General features: G+C 38.6%; 1 protein-coding gene across 17 annotated transcripts in view; it reads left to right on the top strand.

The window, feature by feature from the left end:
* TENM3 (teneurin transmembrane protein 3) overlaps positions 1 to 23,995 on the top strand; it is a 641,819-nt gene that overhangs the window by 507,926 nt on the left and 109,898 nt on the right. For all 17 annotated transcript variants that reach the window (XM_052779556.1, XM_052779554.1, XM_052779572.1 and 14 more), the window contains one exon: positions 4,284 to 4,522. In XM_052779556.1, the coding sequence (XP_052635516.1) occupies positions 4,284 to 4,522 (239 nt within the window). The remainder of the gene's footprint in view (positions 1 to 4,283; positions 4,523 to 23,995) is intronic.

Genomic DNA, 23,995 nt, shown 5'->3' on the forward strand with positions numbered 1-23,995 from the left:
AAAATATTTAAAGTGCTGCTTACATGAAGATCTAGCAAGTGCTTGTTAGATGATCAATTTTGAATGGAAGATACACTACTGCAGATGCTATAAGCTCCCTAAGAGATGAAACATAGTGTAATTGCCAGTAAGTCGGTGCCTGGTCAAGTAGTACAAACAACTTAGGCTTTAGAAATTAGCTATTCGAGTTCCACAGTTTGAAAAGACAAGGTAGATGGATATATAGATAATTAAAATAATTTGTGGATAGATTATATTTCAAGAGCATAAGAATTTCAGCGTTATCTGGAAGCAGCCTGGATTTGTTGTCAGATACCATATCCTTCTGAGCGTCTCACAGGAACACTGTTTGGCATGGCTCAGTGAGGCAGACAAGATGTGCAAGTCTGATAGCATTACACTTTAAATACTTATCACTTGTAGTTAATGTAGCAAGAGAGTCTCTGACAACTTTATTAGTAACTCCACTCATTAGGAATAGAAAGATAAAAACAAATTTTCTTAACCTGAAGGAAGATGCCAGGCTGGGTTTTCTGTCATTATTTTCCCGTTGGCATTCTCCAGCCAGCCAGTCCAACCTCTCGGGCATTGTATTCATGGGATTTGAAGCAAAGGAGGAACAGCTTAAAGTGAGGAATCATGCTGTGTGCGGCCTAGGACTACACACTGCTGAATTCCCACAGCGTTCTCCTGGAGAAACTGGCTGCTCATGGCTTGGACAGGTGTACTCTTTGCTGGGTAAAAACTGGCTGGATGGCTGGGCCCAAAGAGTGGTGGTAAATAGAATTAAATCCAGTTGGCAGCCAGTCACAAGTGGTGTTCCCCAGGGCTCAGTATTGGAGCCACTTCTCTTTAATATCTTTATCAAGGACGACAGGATCGAGTGCACTCTCAGCAAGTTTGCAGGTGACACCAAGCTGGGAGGGAGTGTGGGATCTGCTTGAGGGTAGGAAGGCTCTACAGAGGGATCTGGATAGGCTGGACCGGTGGGCTGAGGCCAATTGTATGAGGTTCAACAAGGCCAAGCGCCGGGTCCTGCACCTGAGTCACAGCAACCCCATGCAGTGCTACAGGGTTGGGAAAGAGTGGCTGGAAAGCTGCCCAGCGGAAAAAGACCTGGGGGTGCTGGTTGACAGCCAGCTGAATATGAGCCAGCAGTGTGCCCAGGTGGCCAAGAAGGCCAGCGGCATCCTGGCCTCCATCAGGAATAGTGTGGCCAGCAGGAGCAGGGAGGTGATTGTTCCCCTGTACTCGGCACTGGTGAGGCCGCACCTCGAGTACTGTGTTCAGTTTTGGGCCCCTCACTACAGGAAAGACATTGAGGTGCTGGAGCGTGTCCAGAGAAGGGCAACCAAGTTGGTGAGGGGCCTGGAGCACAAGTCTTATGAGGAGCAGCTGAGGGAACTGGGGTTGTTTAGCCTGGAGAAGAGGAGGCTGAGGGGAGACCTTATCGCTCTCTACAACTATCTGAAGGGGGGTTGTAGTGAGGTGGGTACTGGTCTCTTCTATCAAATAACTAGTGATAGGACGAAAGGAAATGGCCTCGAGTTGCACCAGGGGAGGTTTAGATTGGATATTGGGAAAAATTTCTTCACCAAAAGGGTTGTCAGGTATTGGAACAGGCTGCCCAGGGAAGTGGTGGAGTCACCATCTCTGGAGGTATTTAAAAGACACATAGATGTGGCACTTAGGGACATGGTTTAGTGGTGGACTTGGCAGCATTATGTTAACAGTTAGACTAGATGATCTTAAGGGTCTTTTCCAACCTAAGTGAATCTATGATTCACATATAAAAGTTACAATTTTCTTTCATTGCCTTGATGCCTGATGTGGACTGTCAGAACTATGACAGCTCACACCACCACAGATATGTGGCCATCCGAGTTTATCTATGGGATTAACGCCTCAAAGGCTTTGAGAATGTGGATTACAGTCTCTAGTAGACTGTGCTGTGTGAAAGCCAATGTCTCAGCTCTCACTTTCTCAGAGAAAAAAAAAAAGGAAAAGATCAGAGGCTGACTGTTCTGTTGCATTATTTTCTTAAAGCTTAGAGTATATGGAGTTCCATTCAAGTGCTCATATGTCAGGTTCCATTTTTAGTCTGTTGAGCCTAATAACAAGAGCAGGAGGATGTGAAAATTTCAAGTTGGTCAGGCAGCTTCTTATTTTTAACATGGAAGCTGATGTTTGGGAGGAACGTTATTATATCTACTGTATGGCTTTCCTCAGTCCCCCGAAACAGTACACATTGCACACGGAGGGAAGCAGCCACCTTTGTGTTTGGCATTTTCTTGAGATCTTTGTAGACATTGTTTGTGAAACATACCTGGACATAGCATTCACCATATGTAGCCAGAAGTGAAACAGCAGTAAAGGTCAAGTGGATAAGACACTTTATCAGGATTTAATGAATCTACATGCTTCTGTGAGTCTGTAAAATCAAAGTTACGGTGTTGTAAGGTGTAAAACATTTTTTACATAGAGCTAGTTATTATTATTTTGGTGTTTGCTACATAGAAAATGTCACTTTTAATGAAGTACCTTCTTAGAGAGGATTTAAACCACCAGGGCTTTGTTTTTGAAATCATTGGTAATCCTCTGAGCTCAGAAGCCAAGAAAAATTGGGATGTGCTGTTGTGCATCGGTAGATCTAGTGCATATCCTTCTGTTGTTACTGCCAGGAAGTTTAATATTGTTCAAAATGAAGCAACCCATGTAGCATATTTCATGGGATCATGTTTGTAATGCAAATATTTTCAAGGAGAGGGCTTGTGCCAAGATGTTCTAGTTCATCTGTTAACCTCCCATAGCAAAATCACCTGCAAATAACGAACCTTGTTTACCAACTGCTGGTATTTTTCTCAGGCTGCAGTGGGGCAAATTAATTTCTAGTGTCTCTACAGTGCAGTTCTGACGAAGCTGCTATACCTGTATAGGTTGGTCCATTACTATGCAAGGATCCAAGCGTGGGTCCTGGAGGATGAAAGTCGCATCAGCTGAGAAGCAGTCCACAGTGCCACATGGTGTAACTAGAGGGCTTTCCCCTCCACAGCTAGCTCATTTGGTGCTAGATCCTCTGACCCATACTGTATAGGTGGCATGCAGTAGGCAAACACAGTGTAGGCATGCACTTGGCTTCAGGAGGGCCTGGGTATCAGCAATTCATGAGTGTCTCTTACCTATTAAAAAATGCAAACATCTCTCTAGTTCTGTTTAGCTGTTCATGCACTTGGTAAGTTCAAAATTCTCCAGTGTGCTTTCTTACCATTTTTAGCTATAATGTATTCATTTTGCAAAGCCTAACTAGGTAAGGCCAAGCCTTACACTACAGAATTGCCAACTTAACAAATCAGTGGAAAAAAACCCTGGTGCAAAGATCTTTGTTTGGCTGAGATTTTGTTGTTCGTAGAGTTGTGTACGTGCGTCAGTAGAAAAACTCCAGGTAGTATATGCCATGCTTAGAGGTTCTTCCAAAATAATTATGCTTGTGTGGACTAAATTAAAGGATTCTACTGTAGATAGGCTCAGGGAGTAGTATTTCTTTTAGAAATTTTAATTGAAAAAAATTAAGTTTACGGGTAACTCACAGAGTGTGTCTTAACTTTAGCTTTGCTTTTCATTTCTGTTGCTGGCTGTGGTTCTTTTTCAGCACTTACTAAATATATTTCTTTAGAGTACTTCCCAGGCTGTAACTAGCTGCTGTATCCATAATCAGATCTTGTTATGGTAAGCTTATGTGCAAGGAGATATGAATTAGTGAACTGAGTATTTAGGACACAAACAAAATCTTTTAACTGTCTAATTTTGGCAAAGTTGGCCAAAAGTTTGTATCTGAAAGATTGCTGTTTTCTTTGTACTTAACCCAGGAAAGCTGTGATAAGTAGTGGGGGCTATAGTCAGATTGCTCATTATTGACTTTTTAATGGAGTTCCCTGTAGTCTGTAGCGGAAGCCAACAAAAATAAACAGCAGCAGAAAGCCTGTCCCTACTTGTCAGATAAACTCTGAGAGACCTCCTCCCTACCATACCATATTTTGGGTAGTTCTGTTTCCCGTCTGGATACCAGCGTATTACTAATGTTTGGGGGCTTTCGGTCTTTTCTTAAAGGGAAAGTGTGGTTTTTTATGTGCAAGTGTCGCGACAAGTATTGTTTCAGTGTCCCTTTGTAGCTTGGATGTTGTTAGCTATTTGAAAAATAGGCAACATTAAACAAAAGAGGTATGACTGCCTGTGCTCCAGCTTTATTTACTTTTATACTTTACCGTACACTCTTTCTTCCACAGGCATTTCCTATTCAAAACAGGAACAGGGACCACACCGCTGTTCAGTACTGCAACACCAGGGTACACAATGGCATCTGGCTCTGTTTATTCCCCTCCTACTCGGCCACTACCTAGGAACACTCTATCCAGAAGTGCTTTTAAATTCAAGAAGTCTTCGAAGTACTGTAGCTGGAAATGTACTGCGCTCTGTGCTGTAGGGGTCTCAGTGCTGCTGGCAATACTGCTGTCCTACTTTATAGGTGAGTCCTGTTTTTTATAATTGTCACCATGAACAGGCATGTCTGATGGATTGTATATGGACTGTGACATACTAACCTTCAACTAGCAAAGTTTTTGGTAACAGTAAAAACCACGACAATGATTTAATGAAAAGTCCAATTGTTTAGAGGAAGTACAAAATTTGAATATTTTGCAAGCATTCTGCAACATGATAGTGGGTGAATTAACTTCAGAGAAGTATTTGAACTGCAATTAAGCTATGTGCTGTCTAGTTCTTATAAAAGTATGTGTAAAAATACAGGCTGTAAAAATTCCATTATGTGAATGTAACTTGCAGCATATCCATGGAACTCTTTTCCTCTCATTTTGCATGAAATATAACTAATATACCATTTAGGAATGCTAACTGTCAGTTATTTCAACATTACAAACACATATGTTTGTGTATAGAGCTAGAGCAAAAGTCTAATGCAGACTCTTGATTGCAAGATAGGGAAAATAATTGTCCAAAAGGACAACATGCAGAGAAGATGGACACTTCTTCCTCTCTTGTGGGTTGTTTATTTTTAACTACTGTCTTTTTTCTCTATTTGTTAAATTCCATTTCCCAATTTTTATTTTTGAGGATTTCCTTTATTTCTTCATATCTTTAATTACTTAATTTCATAAATGTTTGCTATAAATATTACGTAATTTGAGTTTTAGGCAGTTAATGGGGGCAGTGCTTGTCTGTGAGAAAAATGTCATTGACTTTAATAAGGGAACAGAACAGGTTCTTGTGCTTGTAACTTCTTCTGCGGCTTTGCCCAGATTATGGATTTTTTCACCTCTGAGTCCATTAATGGTCTTCAAAGACTTTCTTTTAACTGATTTGTTAATTAGAAGTTTAAGTCACCACAGTTATGGAAATGTAAGTGTAAGGGTCTGTTCTTTGGTATTGGTTGCACTCAGATTCAAAGTCTTAAAAAGTGAAGGAAAGAAAATAGAGAAGAGTCAATCTCTCCTTCCTTCCCTCTTTCTAAAATCAATGTAAAGTAATAACAAAGCCTAGAAGGCCTTACGATCCTTAAACCTTCATTGCCTTTGTTGAAACAGGCTTGCTATGTTACAATCCAAGGCACAGCATAAGCTGTATAAAGTCTTTGAAATAGTTCTTACTGGGCTGAAGCTCCTGTGAACAATACAAGAAACTGGGTTGCTGAGTAGCTGGAGAAATTCCTCTCTGTCCTGGCAAAGCAGAGCCCCCTGTGCACCCTTTACACCTCAGCTGCCAGCCCCAAAGAACAAAAGGCATGTATGCAAATGTAGGGCTTGCCACTGCTGTCCAGCCCCTTTCGATCGTTGGATTTGTGGTTATTTTGTGTGAATGTGCACAGGAGTATGAAGGTGTGGCTTAGAGTTAAGCTTTGACACTGCATGTTTTTTAAAGTGGGAATGAAATAATCCCATTTATAAAACACATTAATTGCGCTCAGTCTCCATAATACTGCCTCGTAAGTCATCAGAAGCAAACATCTGCTACTAAATAAATACATAAATATGAAAGAAGGAATTCAGTATGAAGCGTCACTGTCAAGAACTGGGAAAAACAGCCATGCAGATAGTAAAATATTGAAGACCTGATTCTGAGCTGAGCTCCACACTTTGCTAGCCCCAAAGAGCCAGATTACTTATGAATCTGAGGGGCACAGGAAGATAGCTCTACTGGATTATTTCTCCCGCAGGCACATTAAGAAATATAAGCATGTCTAATGCGCCTCTATTCCTGTATTTGGGGAAAAAGAGACGAGCTTTCTAGTGAGTGAGAGCTTTCAACTCCACACATCATTTATTGACATACCCTGTAAAAAAAAAAAAAAAAAAAAAAAAAAAAAGGCAAATACAGCTGTAGAACATTTCATGGGCGCACGCCAGCTCACATCCTTGCTGAAATAAACAATGCACAAGGGCCTTCCTCTGCCCATAGTCAATAGGGAGCTCTTTGCCTACTGGTGATATTACACATATTTCAGCTAACTCAGCAATCTAAATGTAAAATCCAGCACTCAAGGATGCTCTCTAGAGAACTTTGGGTCCATAAAACCATGAATGGATTACACTTATCCATATATGTGGTTTTCCCATCTCTACAGATGTAACATCAGAAATACTTTCCATTTAATAGGCCATCCAAGTATAAATCAGTAGAAATCATTAATGTAAGATGGAAATGGTCATTCATCTTGGTTAACCATTTCATAACATAGGTGTGAAAGGGAAATGACTGAGTAGGAAATTGGTCATAACATAAAAAGATGGGAAGGACTGCGGTACTGTGTGACCTCCAGCATCCCATGACATGTCTCTAACACAGTGGTCTGGCTTGTCTGCTCAGGTTTACAGCAGTTGAGGTGGCGTGTCACGTTTGTAAAGCTGTTTTGAGACATTTTCAACTTCACAGAGGGACATTGCTACAAGCGTGAAAATGCTACGGCCCTTGCTGCAAAATACGCCAGTACACTTTGATAAGGAACATAGTGTGGCCGATGTCCACTGTGTGAGTGTGGCAGCTGCAGACTGAAGAACTAATAGGACTGCTCGCCTGGTGAACGGTGGTGTATCCAGGCCCTTCTCAGAAAGGCAGAGATAGGAACATGTCATGCCCAGGCTTATTTTAGTTGCAGTGGATGTGGGGTAGAGAAAGTGACTTCAGATCCTGCTCCCTTTGTTCAGGCAACATAAGGCAGAAGACATAGTTTGCTAGACTTCATGTCTGCCTTTGCAGAACTGCTTAGTCAATTACTGCTCTGTCAATTAGCCCAGCCAGAGGAAGGAGCTGCATCGAGAGTCTGGTCTGTCTTGCACTTCTTCCATCACTCTGACAGGAGAAACTCCTACGTTTACGAAGTCTACAAAGAGAAGGTGAGAGCAGAAGATGTCAGCATGGGTAGAGACCAGAGCAAACGCTGCATTGTAAGGCCACGTAATGCAGTCTTGGGGGGTCACAAGGAATTGAAAGTGTTATTTCAGTCTAAAGGAAAGAAAGTCTCACTTCCAGCCTCCCCACATAGTTTTGCCTTTCTAGCCCTCATGGTCTCTCAAACATTTTGCAATGTACAAAATGTTTAAGTTTACCATTCCTGTGAATGAGACCTGTTAATTTTTACAGAAGATAGAAGTGAGTTGTGGAAAATGTTGGTCCGTTGTTTAGTCTTCATCTACTGTTAAATGGTTGAGAAACAAGGAGTGAAGCAACAGAAACATGCAAACACTGAACCAAAAGATAATGCAGCAACATATAGAGGAGTGGAATTAAAAAATAGCTCTAGTTGAAAGTAAAGGATTCAAAGAAAAGCTTCCTGAAATAATGGGTTAAAAAGATGGGGAATAAAGACTATAAACTGCCTCATTTGGCGATCAAGATTACACTGGAATTTCTTCAAGCTGCTCATTTGCTTAACTGCTATCCATAATACGGTTTGCAACCAAGGAAGAAAATGACCAATTTTTTTCCAACATGAACATTTTAGAATCTTTTTCCCTGTTTGGAATACTAGGAAGAGCAGTATTAAATTTAAGCCATGAAAGAGTAAGAAATATGAAGTTGCCTTAGTTTGACCTCTTTGTATATACACGTTAATAGTTTTACCCAAATTTTGTACAGGGACTCTGTGTGAGAGCCAGAAATAGACTCCACCTTTGCAATGTGCAAGGCAAAACAGAACTTCGTCCTTCATCTCCCCATGGCTTACTGTCTCATTCAGCATCTATCATTTGCAGTGAATGAATGAAGGGGAAGTTTTGTAGAGCAACTCCTAGGTCCAACGTGGGCATCAAATCAAAGTTCCATATGTAACCTCCATCCTTCAGTTCTACCTTTTGGGGGTTCTTCTCTGTCCACTCTTGGTTTTATTAAGGGGAGGAGTTTGTTGTTCTTGGGTGTGGTTTTTTCCTAACAGAAAAATCCACTGTGCAATTACAGAGAACTACATCAGCCAGGAGGAGTTGTTTCCAATGTGTTGTTGCATACCACAGACTCTGGCAAGCTGTATTAAAAGACTGATTGGTACTGTACTAATTATTTCTTCTTTGGTGTGGATTCAACAACTGGATGAAATTAATGAGAATCTGGGGACATCAGGGCCCCTCTTCCTTCCCCAGGAATTGCTCTGGCAATTGATTCTCCATTGCCAATGGTACTATCTTAGCATTGTCTAAGTCAATACAAGAAGTTAGTGCTATTTTTACTGTGCATGGAACCAAAGAGGTGGGCAGTTTTCCTCAGTCAGTGTTGGAATTACACAATACCAGATTCAGTCAACTAAGCTTGAAGACACTGAAAGATTGCATGCATCTCTCATGAATGTTGTCTTATGTCTACTAAATAGGTTTCTATGAACATAAAACATTCTTTGAATACATAGCAAGCGCTGACCTATTTAGTCAGGCCTCTGCTGTCCCGGCTTCTTCACAACAATCTGTCATACTTCCAAGTCTGTTGAGCATTCTACCCTCTGTGTACCTTGGCATTGATCATTTTGTTAGCCTTAGCTCTGCAGCCAATGGTCAGGACAAGAATATACAGCAGCCAGCTATTCTTTGTGATAAAGCAAATATTTAAATATCAGTGATAACAGAAGGACATCTCTTCTGCAGGAAGAAGAAAGGGGGAGAAAGGAATTGTATTTAATTAAAAAGGCCACAGACTATTTTTATCATTACTGCTTGCTGTGAACAGTTAAGCAAATCCATTCTGGACAGAAAAGAAAGCTAATATTTAGACTTAACAACTCAAACATCTTCTGGAAAAACATGTATTTTAGTTTATATTTCATTCTATGAGAAACAGTAGAAAAACTGCTGTTCTTCTATGACACAGAGATGACCATACAGTCATAATGTAAATTGCAAATGAAATGTGAATGGAAAAGAGATACCAGACTTGAAAGCCATGTTTGATAATTACAGATAATTCATATTTTCCACATTCGTATAAAAATAGATACCTTGTGCTTATTCTGTGGTTATTATATTGTGTATTCATGTCCATCTGAAAATGTTACTGTTTTATCATCATCTCAAGATACTTAAAGTAAGCTGAAAATTTATATGCTAATGGATTTCTAATAGTGGACAACTATCTTCAGAGTTATCTCAAAAACTTAGTGAGAATAGTAACAGAGCAACTTAAGAGGCTCTAAGGTATAAAGAGAAGAAGGAGGTGTCCAGGAAAAATGGCAAACGAAGTTCATCACTAGAGGATACTGACACAGAAGGATGCAGGGTGTGAAAATTACAGCTGAGGGTTAGTTAACTATCCTGCAGGCGAGTTTTATGTAATCCTTAAAAATTGGAAAACTGTCTGTTTCTGCAGACTGAGGTTAACTTTCCATGTCTCCAGCACTGTTTCCAAGTTTGTTGTCTGTGGTTCTCCCATATTACTCAGGATTTAGTGTGACAGCTGCTGGCATTCACATCTCTTCCCAGGTTGCAGAGGACCAGATGCCTTCCCTGTTGGGCTCAGTGGCCAAAGTCATAGTAGGGCAGAACCACTCTCCCCAAAACAATTATGCCAATTATAGAACCGAATTTTTGTGACTAAAACGATGACTAAATTTACCTGTAATCAAAAGGAATCTATTTTACTTTATCAATAAAGAACAATATCATATTTCTTTTTGATTGCAATGCCAAGTTAACATTATTCTGCTGTTTGTAAAGCTCAATTACTGCCGTGAATGAGGAAAACAACTTAATTAATAACGCCATTGAAATGGAATTTTTATTACAATACCCAGCATAGGTATTGTAATTAACAGGCATGAGGGAGAATATAGTTTAGTTGCCATTGATCACCTTTACTTTCATTATGTGTTTATAGAAACTGTTTTTCTCTTTGACCTGCATTTAATTTTGAGTATTGTAATGCTATTGTCACTGAGAGTTTCATCAAGAACTTTCATTTTTCTGCATTCTCTCCCCATTCCTGTCTGCTTCCCTAGGTTGTGCTGGGACCTTAGCTATGACTGGAGCTTCACTGAGGTGTGTGGGTTGGAAATATGTTCCCTGTCTGTAGATATGTGGCAGATTTTTAGTTTGCCAGGTTTATGCTCTCACCCTATTTCTCTTTCCATCAAATTAGAGGCATTGAGGTAGACTAATACGTTTCTATATCTGATTCTTAAAAAAAATAATTATCAGAAATATTTTGTCTTTCCTCTTGGTCTGTTGTCATCATTTGAAGAAACTGCTCTGAGATTTTACCGTTTACCAAATCCACATATCACAATGTATTCAAACTACCATTCAAAAATCTACACCAGGGAAACTTCTCTTCTATGAACCTTTCTGAGAAAGCATATCAGCTGTCTAAGCGTGGCTTCTTAGCATTGTCTGACTGCACCAAGCACTTCGGAGAACCACATCAATGTCTCCTGTTCTTGCTCAAAGTGTGCCTATATCTGGAGCTGTGAAGGCAGCCAGTGTCTCCAGCACTATAGAAAGTACATCATTCCTTGCAAAGCCATAGGCAACTTCTCATTTTAACAATCCATGGGGCTTTTAGGGAAGGCTCCGGGTGTCTCCAGTGCATTTGGAGGCAGCAGCAGTGTTCCCTGTCATCTTTTCTTTTCCCAAATTAAAGGTTTCTGGTATCAGTTCAGGCTTGGTTGGAGTTGGAAGTGGCTGCCTCTCAAAGTAAGAACCTGTGGATTAAGTACATAGTGATGTCTTGCTGGTGTCCCGAATGGACGTTTCCAGGTCTTGCTCAGCTCCAAATGTCATGGGCAGCCAGAAGCTGGCTGCCTCTGATGGTAACACCGTGTGTAGGGGTCTGCCTCTCCAGCGTGTGGCTCTGCTCTGCGCTTGTCAAAATCTGCTTGCCTGTTGTTTTAGACGTCAGTGCCACGTGTTGCTCTTCTTCGACAGAAGAGCAGGTATGTGGTCTTAACTACAAGGCAGGACCTAAGTGTGTGTAGTCTCTTCAGTGTGTGGTCATATACCTGGTGCATGCAGTACAGCACAATTATTTAGAAGGTAGAAACCACCTCCTGAAATTTCTAAAGGATTTTAGCATCCTGAACAGACCTTACGAAAGTCCTCAAAGTCTGAAGTACCAATGTCCTAGTTCCATTTCAGTACTTCATAATCTTTAAAAACAGAACTATAAAAGCTGGTTAATTGATATTTGTAGGCCATGCCTTACTAATATCGGTTCAGGCAACTCCCTTCAGTCATTTCTGACATATGCTTTGTAAGTAGCAGTATTCAGATACACATGTGACTGTCCACACTTTTTATGCTTTAACATGAAGCTTAATATTACAGCTACTACTTCCATGACTTTCTGCATTGCAAAGATTTTCAGCTATGTCTAACATGAGATAAATTTATTTTCCTTGGTATCCCATAGCCATGACTTTTGGATATCTGTATGAGTTTCATATAATGTTTACAGCATTGCTGATGAGCTCAATGTACCTCCTTAGTGTGGAAATATTTTGTAAACAATAATGTAATTTCTTACGTTTACCGCATTTTTTCTTTCAAGTACTGGGAAACAGAGAGAGAATGACTAGTCAGAAAATGAAGTTGTTATGCTTCACCACCTTACTGGGCTGAATTGGGCTGAAAGTGGTTTTAACATCTTAAATTGAAATAGTACAAAATTCAAATATGTTGAACATCTATGTCTTGAAGCATGAACATGAAGATACTTTCTTGTCTCTTGCAAGAATACCATTATGGATAATGCCTTTGGTTGATGTTTTTTAAGCAAGGATCTTATTACTGTGTTTCAGACTAAGTGCAAAGCATAATATATTTACTATTTCAGGAGTGCACAGTATTAATATTTGATTGGTGTTGTGGATGTCACATGCTATTATTGTTAGTGGCACTGAGAGTAAAATGTTCATTGAGAAAGATAATCCTCACACAGAAGTATGTAGGAACATGTAATTGGCAGTCAGGAGGTTAAAAGAGACTTGACAAGATTTCAAGGGATTAAAAAAGTTAATCCGTCAAGGAGCATACCCACCTCTGCTCCGAAAAAGCCTTGTATTCTAATTGAGATTTATCACGAGGTTTTTGGCAATAGTCCTGTCACCCTTCCACTTTTGCCCAGTGGAGCAAATTGAAACTCAGTAATCCTGGCAATATAACAGGTGTAGTAATAAACTGCAAGATGACATGATGTCATTGTCCATAGGTCCCACACTGTGTGATTCTGCCATCGTACTGTGATGCAGAATGATGGTTTTTCAAAATCTGGATGGTGTTTTCAGGGATACTGAAATCTCTTGCAAGCATGTTATGTAGAGATGTGGACCTTTCTGCACTCCTCCTGTAGTCTTCTGGAAGACTCCCAAATAGTAGCAATTTTTCAGTCTAATAAGAAATGAAGTTAAATTACACCAGCTACTTTTTTTGGATAAATAGCAAGCTTAGAGTAATTTAGAGTTGTAGTTCCTATTTTATCAATGCAGGTAAACATGTAGTATATTTTAGTAGTATGTAAGCATATGTAATACTTCAAATGTATGCTTATGTTTAAGAGATTTTGCAAAGCAGAGATTAAATTACTCGGGTGATTACTCAAGTTGTTGTGGACGTAGCATTAAAGTCTTCTCTTCTTTGATGGTAGTTTCCATTAATTTCTAACTCATATCTGTGAAGAAAGAAGCCAGCCCTTAGAGATGTGCTATTTGCTGTGATATGTGAATTATAATACATGTATTAAAACTGGTAGTTTTGTGTATAAATTGCATCTTTTCTCTAAATTGCAATCTTCCCTTGAATCTTTTCTATGAGGAGAACTGCTTTGTCACTTTTTGAATGCTTTAAAAAATTCATGCTGTTAAAAATCTGATTTAGATGAGATTTTGGTAAACCTCTGCATACACAAGCACTTTAGAATAAAAAGGTCAAGTACATGTGTCCAAACTTGCTTTGAGCAATATCATTTGATGTTACATTTATGACTGTGATCGCAAGAACACATGGGTTTTATATAGGTGTAATTACCCCACTGCAGTGATTAATTATGGATGAAAGTTAGGTGTCCTCTGAAGTAGACAGGAATCTTTAAATATGAGATCCTTCATTTTCACATTGATGCCATTTCAGACAACTTCATTCACAGAAAGAAAAAAAACGCGCTCTCTTGGGAATCGTCACCTATAACAGCATTTGTAGTTTCATAATCCAGGAAAAACAAATGGGCTACAACTGTTTAGATGATGTGGATGTTTGCATGTGAAAGGCTTAATTTTCCTCAATAATAAAACCAATCAGACAAAACCAGATTGGATTTGCCAACATTTGAGGAAATAGGATCACACAAAAGCATCTCTCTTAATAACTCTATAGAAGGAGTAATATAGGAGGGGGCTAGGTATTGTAAATTAATATTAGCCATTTGGAAAATTAGCTACCTCCAGAAACCTTTAAGTAAAGAAACAGGTATGTTTCCTGTGGTTCTTATTGAAAAATACTTCTAAGTTCCTGTTACTATGGTACAGAAAGAGTAGTATTTTTATTTCAATAATACTCATTGAAGACTCTAAAACAGCAGCCAGCTGCGTAGTTAACAACCTTTGCTAACCACTGATCTATCTGAGTGTCACAAGGCGTAACACGATAACCGGGTACAATAAATTTATCTTCACTTGTGAAAGCTCCAAACCCATCTGTTCTTTCATCTTTAAAATGCCAAGTTTCACACCGGTTTTTATTGAGGGATTTTTCCTGGACAGTGGGTCCTCATTTAACTCGCTCCAAATCTTTTCACACTGCCAAGGAATAGTTCTTCATGTTTTCAACTTATTTACAGGTTTTTGGTCCCCGGCAGCTGCTTTTCTCTCTGTCTCCTGTTAGTAATCTGAAGTAGAGGTAATGGTACCGAGGTATCCACATGTTTGAAAAGGAGAGATAAAATCCTTCTTGTTATTTCAATTCAGCTGGAGCAATTTTAGGAGAGGGTAATTTTAAAACACGTCCTTATTACTGATCCAGTATCTTTTCACACAGTAAAAGGAGTAGTTTGTTTTCTCCATGAATTTTATAAGTGACTGCTACTTTAGAGCTAAGACTGCCTATTCTTAATAACACCTGTAAGATTTTATAGTTCAGTGTCATGGCTGATTTTATTTTAAGGGGGGAAAAAATCAATGTGAAACTGTAATCCTAACTTGTTTTTCCCAAGGCTTACATAACTCTTAAAAAATATGAAGTGGCTTACAAACTGGCTTGCAAGCAACAAATCACTGGCCTTACAAAACAATTAATAGTAAGGTTGCCTTTATGTCATAGGTTCCTTTCATAAATCATATATGATAAATTATTTTTTCTGTTTGCTTTTTATTAGTAGTATTTTTCATGTACCTACAGTATATATTTGCTCACAGGAATAGTTTCATAAAAGTGGTGTCTCACTTTAGTGAGGCCTCTGGAGGAACATGGTGTGTTACTCCAATGCACATAAAACGAATTAACGACTATATAATAAAGGATGCTCCATCTAGTAGCCAGTCCCTCCTGTGTGTTTCTGGCCCAGATGCACAGCTGCTTAGCCAGTCGTGATTCCTGGTGACGTAGTGAGGAACTATGTCCCTGTGAGGAACTGAGCTAAAATAGAGGGTAGTGGAGAGGTTTCAGTAGGGGGGTGACTGCAGTCAGTGGGTTTTTGAACCAAGGATTTGCACAAGATTGTTCGCTTCTGTAGAGATAGCTTCTGGCTTACAAGTTTTGTATCAGAGGTGTTGAGGTAAGGTAGAGTTGTATAAAAAGGCCTCTTTGATGGTGAACTCAGTGTGTCCGTTCTGTTTTTAAGTATGGATTTAAGTGGAAATTCTGTGACTTTGCAAGTTGATCTGTGTGTAGTGGTTGGTTTATGCATCTACATAATTGCGCAGATCAGGTAGGTGAGTGGTAATTATCATGGATAGATCTAAATCACCATGAAGAAGTTTTGTAAAGAGGTTATAGGTTATTTTGTTTTGGCCTCAATCACATACCTTTGATCTACAAGTGGACCACTGTAATTGTGATATCATGAAGCCTAACAAACAGCAAAGGATTAGAAAATGTATATATTGACTTGCACGTTCAATCAACTTCCATATGATCTCAGCAGGAAATTCAAAACAAAAGCTAATTTATGGAAAAATATGTAGTTCTAATCACAGTTTAGCTCTGTGGGGTTCCAAATAACACACTACAATCTCTACATGCAGATGCTTTCATCTTACATTCCAGATTTGGTGACATTCCAAAAGTTCTTATCAAACCTTATTATCATCTTTTATTAAAGCTTATTACATTTCTTCTTATTGCATGTTTGCTGTAATATTCTGTCATTTTTAATATGGAATAAAAAAGCTTTGATCTTTTTTAGCAAGTCATGAGATGGAAATACGCAACGCAAGTATTTCACTATATACTGTAAAATCCCAGCTCGGTGTGTCCTTTGAACATCACATTAATTGGCCTCTGTTTTTTTTTCTTTAGTTCTTAAATCTTTTCATCAGACTGCACTTCTCTATGCCATCAACATGCAAATAGGTTATGCATGATCATATAGTGCCATTCCATTATTATTCTGTCCCTAGAGATTTGTGGGGTTTTGTTGGGTTTGGGTTTGGGGGAAGTTTTTGTAATAAATAAGGCTTTTGAACTATAAAAATGGTTGGACCCATTCATTGATGCTCTTGCCTAAGAAAGATGGTTCCAGTGAATTTTTGAGACATTACATCAGCATTGCTTTTCTTAACACTTCTCTTTTATGAGGGTTGCAATCTAAAGGATGTTGCCCTGAGCAAGACTTCTGTTGGAGTTGTGGAAAAAAACTAAAATAGATAAGCACAAACCTGAGTCTCAGCTGTTTTCCAGAAAGCGAGTTTAAGGGAGGAAAGGGAAGGAGTTAAAGATTGAGAAGTAAGAGAGTAAAGAAATGCCTGAAGGAATACAGAGAAGTAATTATCGTGCAGTCTTAACCCAGTCTTGAAAAGTGTAAATCAGGGGAATTTTTTTTTCTCCCCCACAATACTTGACAACAAAATCATTGATTATGACTTTATTAGATAGAAATCCAAAATTTATGGAATGTTTTTCATGCCTTTGTATCAACTAAAAGAGACAAAACAACCCTCATCTCAAAGGAGTCAGCAATCCAATATGCAGTTCCCCATCATTTCTGTACCTGTAATGATTTTTCACCATCTTGTTAACTGTGAACAACATTATCTGAAAAAAAATAAGCTATGTTCAGGAGAAAGCCCAGGATAGTACTAAAGACTATTTAGGTAATACTGAAGACTATTACATAATGGGAAATGTTGGATGATCATCAGAATAAATGGACAAATCTGAAATAAGACATAACAGATACATCTTATTTAAATAAGAGGCTACTGAATAATGATCTTTGTTTCTGTTTTAAGAAATCTGGATTCTCCCTTAAGCTTTGAATGTGGCTCACATTATGCCATTGACAGAATTAGACCATTGTTACGTAAAAGTCCCTGGCTTGACAACTAAAATGAGACATCTAGCCATACAAGATTTCAGAGGAATAAATGTTCCATTTTTCGGTGAATGTAGTAAAAATAGTTACACCGAGACTATCACACATCTTAATCTTAACAGTTCAAATGCAACAATACTTTAAAATGGCATATAATAATCTTTGATTAGTGGTCAAAGAAAGAACGTTTATCCATAGTAGATAGCTGATACATCTTTGTCACTATGTTTTTTCTAGGCAATTTTTTGTGATGTGTTTTGCAAATTCTTTGTGTCGTGGTTTAACCCCAACCAGCAACTAAGCACCATGCAGCTGCTCACTCACTTCCCCCCACCCAGTGGGATGGGGGAGAATCAGGGGAAAAAAAAAGTAAAACTCGTGAATTGAGATAAGAACAGTTTAATAGAACAGAAAGGAAGAAACTAATAATATTAATAATAACAATCATAAAATGACAATAATAATAATAAAAGGATTGGAATATACAAAAGAAGTGATGCACAATGCAGTTGCTCACCACTCGCCAACCGATGCCCAGTTAGTTCCCGAGCAGCGATCCCTCCCAGCCTAACTCCCCCCAGTTTATATACTAGGCATGATGTCACATGGTATGTGCAATATCCCTTTGGCCAGTTTGGGTCAGCTGCCCTGGCTGTGTCCTGTGCCAACTTCTTGTGCCCCTCCAGCTTTCTTGCTGGCTGGGCATAAGAAGTGGAAAAATCCTTGACTTTAGACTAAACACTACTTGGCAACAACTGAAAACATCAGTGTGTTATCAACATTCTTCTCATACTGAACCCAAAACATAGTACTATACCAGCTACTAGAAAGAAAATTAACTCTATGCCAGCTGAAACCAGGACACTTTGTTAAAAGGTCTGAGAGAAAATGAGGAATAGAGTATAAAAGTTGGATTTTTTGGCAGGTGAAACAGTAAAATCAATGCACCCATTCAACAGTTCAGGATAAAAGGAAGGAGACCACATTTTTTCAATTACTGTATTGATCTTGATAGGTATCACTAAGTTTTTCATATAATGCTATACTGAAATGTGTTACATTCAGAATATAGGTTCAGAAACTTTTATATGATGCTCCTGGTGGCTAACGTTTTAAAGATGCTCAAAAGCATGTAGTTTTCAGTTATTTTAAATTTAGAAATAACAGGCTTTTTGTTGATTTGAGAAAAACAGTAATGAATAAATAACTTGTCTTTGTAACTTTTAATTCACTTTATTTAAAATTTTAATTAACTATTTTTAATTCACTATTTGATCTGCAGCAACATCCAAGGCATCCTATTATCTTAGAAAAAAGCAAATGAATGCAAATCACTGACAGTTGATTTGCACATCTTCTGGTCCACTCCAGGTCCTTCAGAATAAAATAGGTTTAGATTCTAATTATAGCTGCAAGAAAAATATATGGGAGATAATTTTAAAAACCACTTCAATGTTCAAATATTTCATTTGAAAACGTATTGCCAACAGGGAGATGAACTAAAAGATAATCCTTCAACAAGATTGAGCAATAATTGCAATTTGCTTAGTTTAAATTATAGTCTTTTTGCATTGCTTTAAATATAAATGATATTCACTTTTCCTTATGTGCAAGTGTGCATATATATTATTCTATTAATTCTGGGGAAGCAATTTTGTAAATCATGGTTTGAAAGCACCAGTACCCAGAAATACATAGCAGTAGCTGTCCTGGAAGATGAGTTCAATATCTTAGCAAGAAGCTCATCTTCAAGCACAGCTTCATGAATAATAAGACTTGATTACCATACCTTGTAAAACACATGGGAGAAAGGAAGGAGGGTCACCAACATCATTCAGTTTCTCTTGCCAGCTTTCCCCACAGTGTCGAGTTCTTTATGTTTATAGAACATACACCATAGGCCTTATCTCCAGAGGTCTTGGGGAGGTGCTTGCTACTTAGAAATAGCTGGTGTTTTTTCTTTCTGCTGTCTAGTGTTAATTTTTCATCTGTCATTATTCTAAGAAGAGCTGGAGGAACATTGGAAGTCCATTTCCCAATTCAAGCAACTCTGTTTCTGCTTCTCTCTACTTAAAAGAATCCTTCTATCTCTGAATTCTTGTTCCCCTGAAATGCACTATGTCACCTTTAGAATTCTTTCACTGCAGAAAACAAGTTTACCAAATTCAGAATGGAAGCTGTTGAATTACTGGCACTTCTGACCAGTACTTCAGAGATTTCAGACTGAAACTTTGGTTACCTCTCCAGTTACTGTAGGGCTACTTCTGTTAATAAAGCCTCTGCTTATATGCATATTGGTTTGCTTGTTCATCCTTATTACCTGCATCTTTAATGCTTTTATTTGCACAGCTCATAGGGTGTTTGCTATGCTCTTTGTTTTTCATATGAGCCTATTTGTCACTTACAGTGCTTTAAAAAAAGATGTGGTTGATCCTGGTGAGTTACGATAGAGACACCCTTGAATTTTGACCAGAACAGTAAATAAGTTTCTCTGGTTTTTACTGCATATTGCTACTCTTTTCTACAAAGAAAAAAAATATTCTTATAGCAATCATAAACCCCAGCATTGTATATGTATTCACATCTGTGTCCAAACTTTATTTTCTGTTCAGAGCTACATCCTGGATACTGGAGGATGCTAACACCTGTGTAATTTATCAACTAGCTGTCCCTATCATCTTACCATTCAAGTGTATGAGGATAAAAAAAAAAATCAAACAAGCCTGGTTTTTGCTAATGGAAAAACAGCTACATAAATTGGTTTTCTGTTACAATTCTTTTTTGTGCTTCTCATAACTTTGGCAGAAGAGAGCTTTGAGCTAGTGAGCAAGGCAGCGAAGGGAAAGGACTCCCCAGTCGAATGCAGCAGGTAGTTGTCAGCTCTCACAGTTCTAGTTCTGCCATGTAGTTACATAAATTATCTGTCTGTCTTACCACCTACTAATAAAGGGACTGATTTCTCTTTGGCTTGCTGAAGAAAGTCTCAAAGAGGGTTTTGAAGTGGTAACACAGTGTCTTTGCTCAAGAACAAGTTCCTTGTAAAGAGAATGCATAAAGCACAGCAATACTAGCTTGAGAAAGGAGCATGCGAGACAAATGGGCTGGCAACCTTAAAAGAATAAAACAGCCTGATAGCAGCAACTTCTTCATGAAGCAGATTATTGTAAAACGTTTTACGCAGTATAAACTAGTCATAATATTTTTTCAAGTGTTTGCTGTGAAATGTATTCATAGTTGCTATTTTAATTATTGAGTGGAAATGAGGGCCTTGTAGACTGATTACAAACCAGAAAAACTAGACCTCAATTACAGAGTGAAAAGTAAGATCAACGAAGCTTGAAAAAGCATTTTAAGGTGGTTCAGAAACCCTTCAGTGAACTGTGTGGTGACAGATGGTAAGATTACCTGATAGCCTGTAACAAATGATAGCATTTTTGTGTTAATGCTACTGTAGGTATAAATGCACTCCTTTAATTTGATCTCTGTATCTTTTGAATATCGCAGTCCATTTGGCATGTTCTGCTTTGTAGAAATACAAGGGGGGGGGGGGTGCAGGCAAAAGCCCAACTGTTGATTTGGTTACTGCTTATATGTTTGAGATTTGTTCTGGAGAATTCAACAATATCCACCAGCACCACCTAGATACTGGTGCTGTGTTCATGCCAAGAGCAGCACAGATCCTAGAAGACTTTCTCTTCTCTGCTGCCTCTCCTTCCCGCTCTGTTAGAGGGAATGGTGTCCTGACCATTTAAACTATCACCAGACTCTAAAGGCTGGCCATAATGCTGATAATTTGGCCAGCAGCAGTAAAAATACCACCTTAAACTACTCTGTCAGTCCCAAGGTAAAATGCTATCATAACTTCAGCAAGTGAAGAAGATCGGTTGGTAGCTAGAGATTACTTTGCAGAATAGAGATGGGGACTGAAACAACGGAATAGGCAGAGGATATCATCATCTGTTTCTCTGTTTAAAAAGTCATCCTGTTCCACGATGGGAGCAATCATCCCAGTCTTAATACAAGTAAAAGGAGGCTTTTGTTAGGGTTTGTGGGCACATTTGGAATTCTGACAACCCATCTTTTCTCCCATCCCTGGAGCGTTCATCCATGCTTGCAGCTGTGGGTTATTTGGATTGAGTTGTTGTGGTCTGAGACCACAACCATCACAAGCTTCATGCCTTCTGGTTAGAGGCATCTGGCATTCTCAGACAAGTCCTTGCTGCCATCAAAGATAAGCCAGTATTGAAAGTTGTTCCAGTGTTAGTACCCACATAGATTTGGCAGACTCAGAACTAGTTACTCTAGGAAGGATCTCTTGTCTTCATTGTCTAACACCAAATAAATACCAAATTGAAACGGGAATAAGCCAGACCTGAGAGGCAATATCTAATTCAAAAATCAAGAAACTGCTTTACATTACATTTGGGACTGAAAGAGCAGTTGAGAATAGAGAAATATATTTTGCTTTGTATGTTTTTGATTTAATTTTGCTTCATATATCAAATTCTTTATAGAAGGAAGTAAACCTACCTTTTCTCTGAACACAATAGAAACAGAGAAGGGGATTGAACACTTACATCCCCATCCCAAAGGTGGAAGAAAGTCTTCATCCTTTTCTAGACCTGAGAAAATCAAATACATACACCACTGCAGTCTGCCTGCATCATTCCCCCTCTAGAAATTCAGAACTAGTTCATAACATTTGACTTGAAGGTCTCAGACCTGCCACTGAGGTGTGCTCTCAGTGTGCAGTTACCAGCACCAGGTGCTGCTTATCAGACTCATGGGGGCATCAAGAATTTTTAACAGGTGCCTCGCTGTCCTTATAACACTGATATGGGCTTAAAGTTTGCTTTTATGTAGATGGCTGCCTGAGAAGAGACCAATCATAATCGATAAAGTAGTGCCTGAATTTGTCTTAATCAGTCAATTTACCCATGTTCTTAAAGTTCCCCATATCTAAAGAAGTTGTGCATTGTATTTTGATCCTGTATCAAAAAGCCTATTTCTTTCATGTTGTTCTCGTACCTTTGTAGTGAAAGGAGAATTCTCTAAATTCCACAGTGCTGTCTCAGAGAGATTACATAGTTTAATTATTTAGTGTATTAGTATGCACTGTAAGTTTTGGGTGGTCATGGGAGTTGTCAAGCAACATTTCTGGTCCACTTCAAAAATATTCCGATATTCACAATCTGTGAAACAGCTGCATGTGTCCATCTGTTCATTTTTATTAGATATTGTTTATTGAACTTGGTGCTGGTTCAGTGTCAAAGTTTAGGGAGCAATGGTATTTTTGAGGGATACAACTATTACTCACCATCTTTGACAGTGAACTGCAGTGGGACTCACATCAGTACAAACACAAAGAAAAGGTAATTGTCACTTCCCTTGTAGTAACTGTGGTTCTTTGAGATGTAATCAATATAGATCCCACAGTCCTTGTCTTTGAAGACTTCAAATTCCAGCTGTTTTGAATTATGAGGGAATGGCTAGAAGGTCATGTTGGAGCTTCCCCTTCTGATCTCCCAGTGGATCATGAAGAGGCCCAGGGCATGCACATAGCACCAGCAGACAGAGCTGTTAATGATGTTCTAAGCTCATATGTTTGGAAGGGATGCAATCCTAGAGTTACAAAATGAATGCCACTTTCTTTTTTTCTCCTGAAGAGTATTAAAAGTGATAAGAAGCCAGCAAAGTTAGGAGAGGTGATTTAGACCTCCAGACTGAAGACAAGAAATGTGCTAGGTTTGAATCATGAAATATTTAGCTATTTGCAGTCTTTCATTGCTGCCAGTGAAGTGAACTAGTATAACAGATAGTAGAGTTTGACCCTAGGGATTTTGATGAAATATATTAAAACAGATACAATCATTAGATGATTAATACATAAATAAGAATTTCAGCTGAGGTAGGGCCAAAATAATAATGGCCATTTCTAGTGATGTGCCAAAAATGGTGGTGGTCAGATTTATGGTTTAACAAGAGATGAAAGGGGGAAAAAAGAAATCAGGTTTTAGGGTCAAGGAACATTCTACATTATCAGGCTTTGACAGGCAATTTAAGGTCTGAGAAAGAAGAGTAATAGCAGAGTCAGAGACTTGGAACAAAGAGATACGTCAGCTATAGTGAGGATTTCAGTCTTTGAAGCATTCAGTAATAGGTCTTTGGTTGCATTCTGGTTTTTTGTTTTGTTGAGGGTAAGGGGAGGGTTTAAGGCAAAGACCTGGCAGAGAGGGTCTTAATTCTGCAGTGTTTGCTGTCTGCCTGACTAAACTTCCACTGATGCCTGTTCATCTTCAGTAAGGGTTGCCATGGTCAATACAGAGAGGTTGAAAGATCGGAGATGAAACCAAAAGGGATGAAGAATTGTTTGTCATTTGGATAGAAGGAATGAGTAAATTAATAACATCAACTATAGCAGTGATCTGTTTCAGAGATAGAAGGAGCAGAAACAACAAGATACAGTGAATTATTTTCCTTATATTTTGCATGAATAGTTAAAATACATTATTACAGAATTTTTTTTCCAGTGTATTTTTATTCCCCAGTAGCACTGAAAGACTTATTTTAGCTTTGGAGATAACTGCTGTCATGGAATGAGCAAACCCGTGTTACACCAAACACAAATTAGAGTAATTACAATAAAATTAATTTTGTTGGTATCATAGAGTCGTTGGAAGAGAAGGAAATACACCACAGATAGCAAGAAATTGCATATGTTTTGTGGATCACAGTATAGCATTAAGGTGATATTTTTTTTCCCATATTTTTCCTCTAAAAGTTTAGATTGGGGTGGGGGTTCATTCATTAAACCCTGGTGATACCAAGGTTCATTAAGTAGTCCCTCCTAACACCATGGAAGGTTGACTCTGTCTTTCATAATTAGCTCAGCTAAACTTTTTAACATGCTATGACCTTTCTAATAAACATGGTTGTGGGAATTAAGTAGTTCAGAAACCTAGCTTATGCATGATCATTATCAGAGCAAAGT

Source organism: Harpia harpyja, chromosome 2, assembly GCF_026419915.1.
Source record: "Harpia harpyja isolate bHarHar1 chromosome 2, bHarHar1 primary haplotype, whole genome shotgun sequence".
Classification (NCBI taxonomy): domain Eukaryota; kingdom Metazoa; phylum Chordata; class Aves; order Accipitriformes; family Accipitridae; genus Harpia; species Harpia harpyja.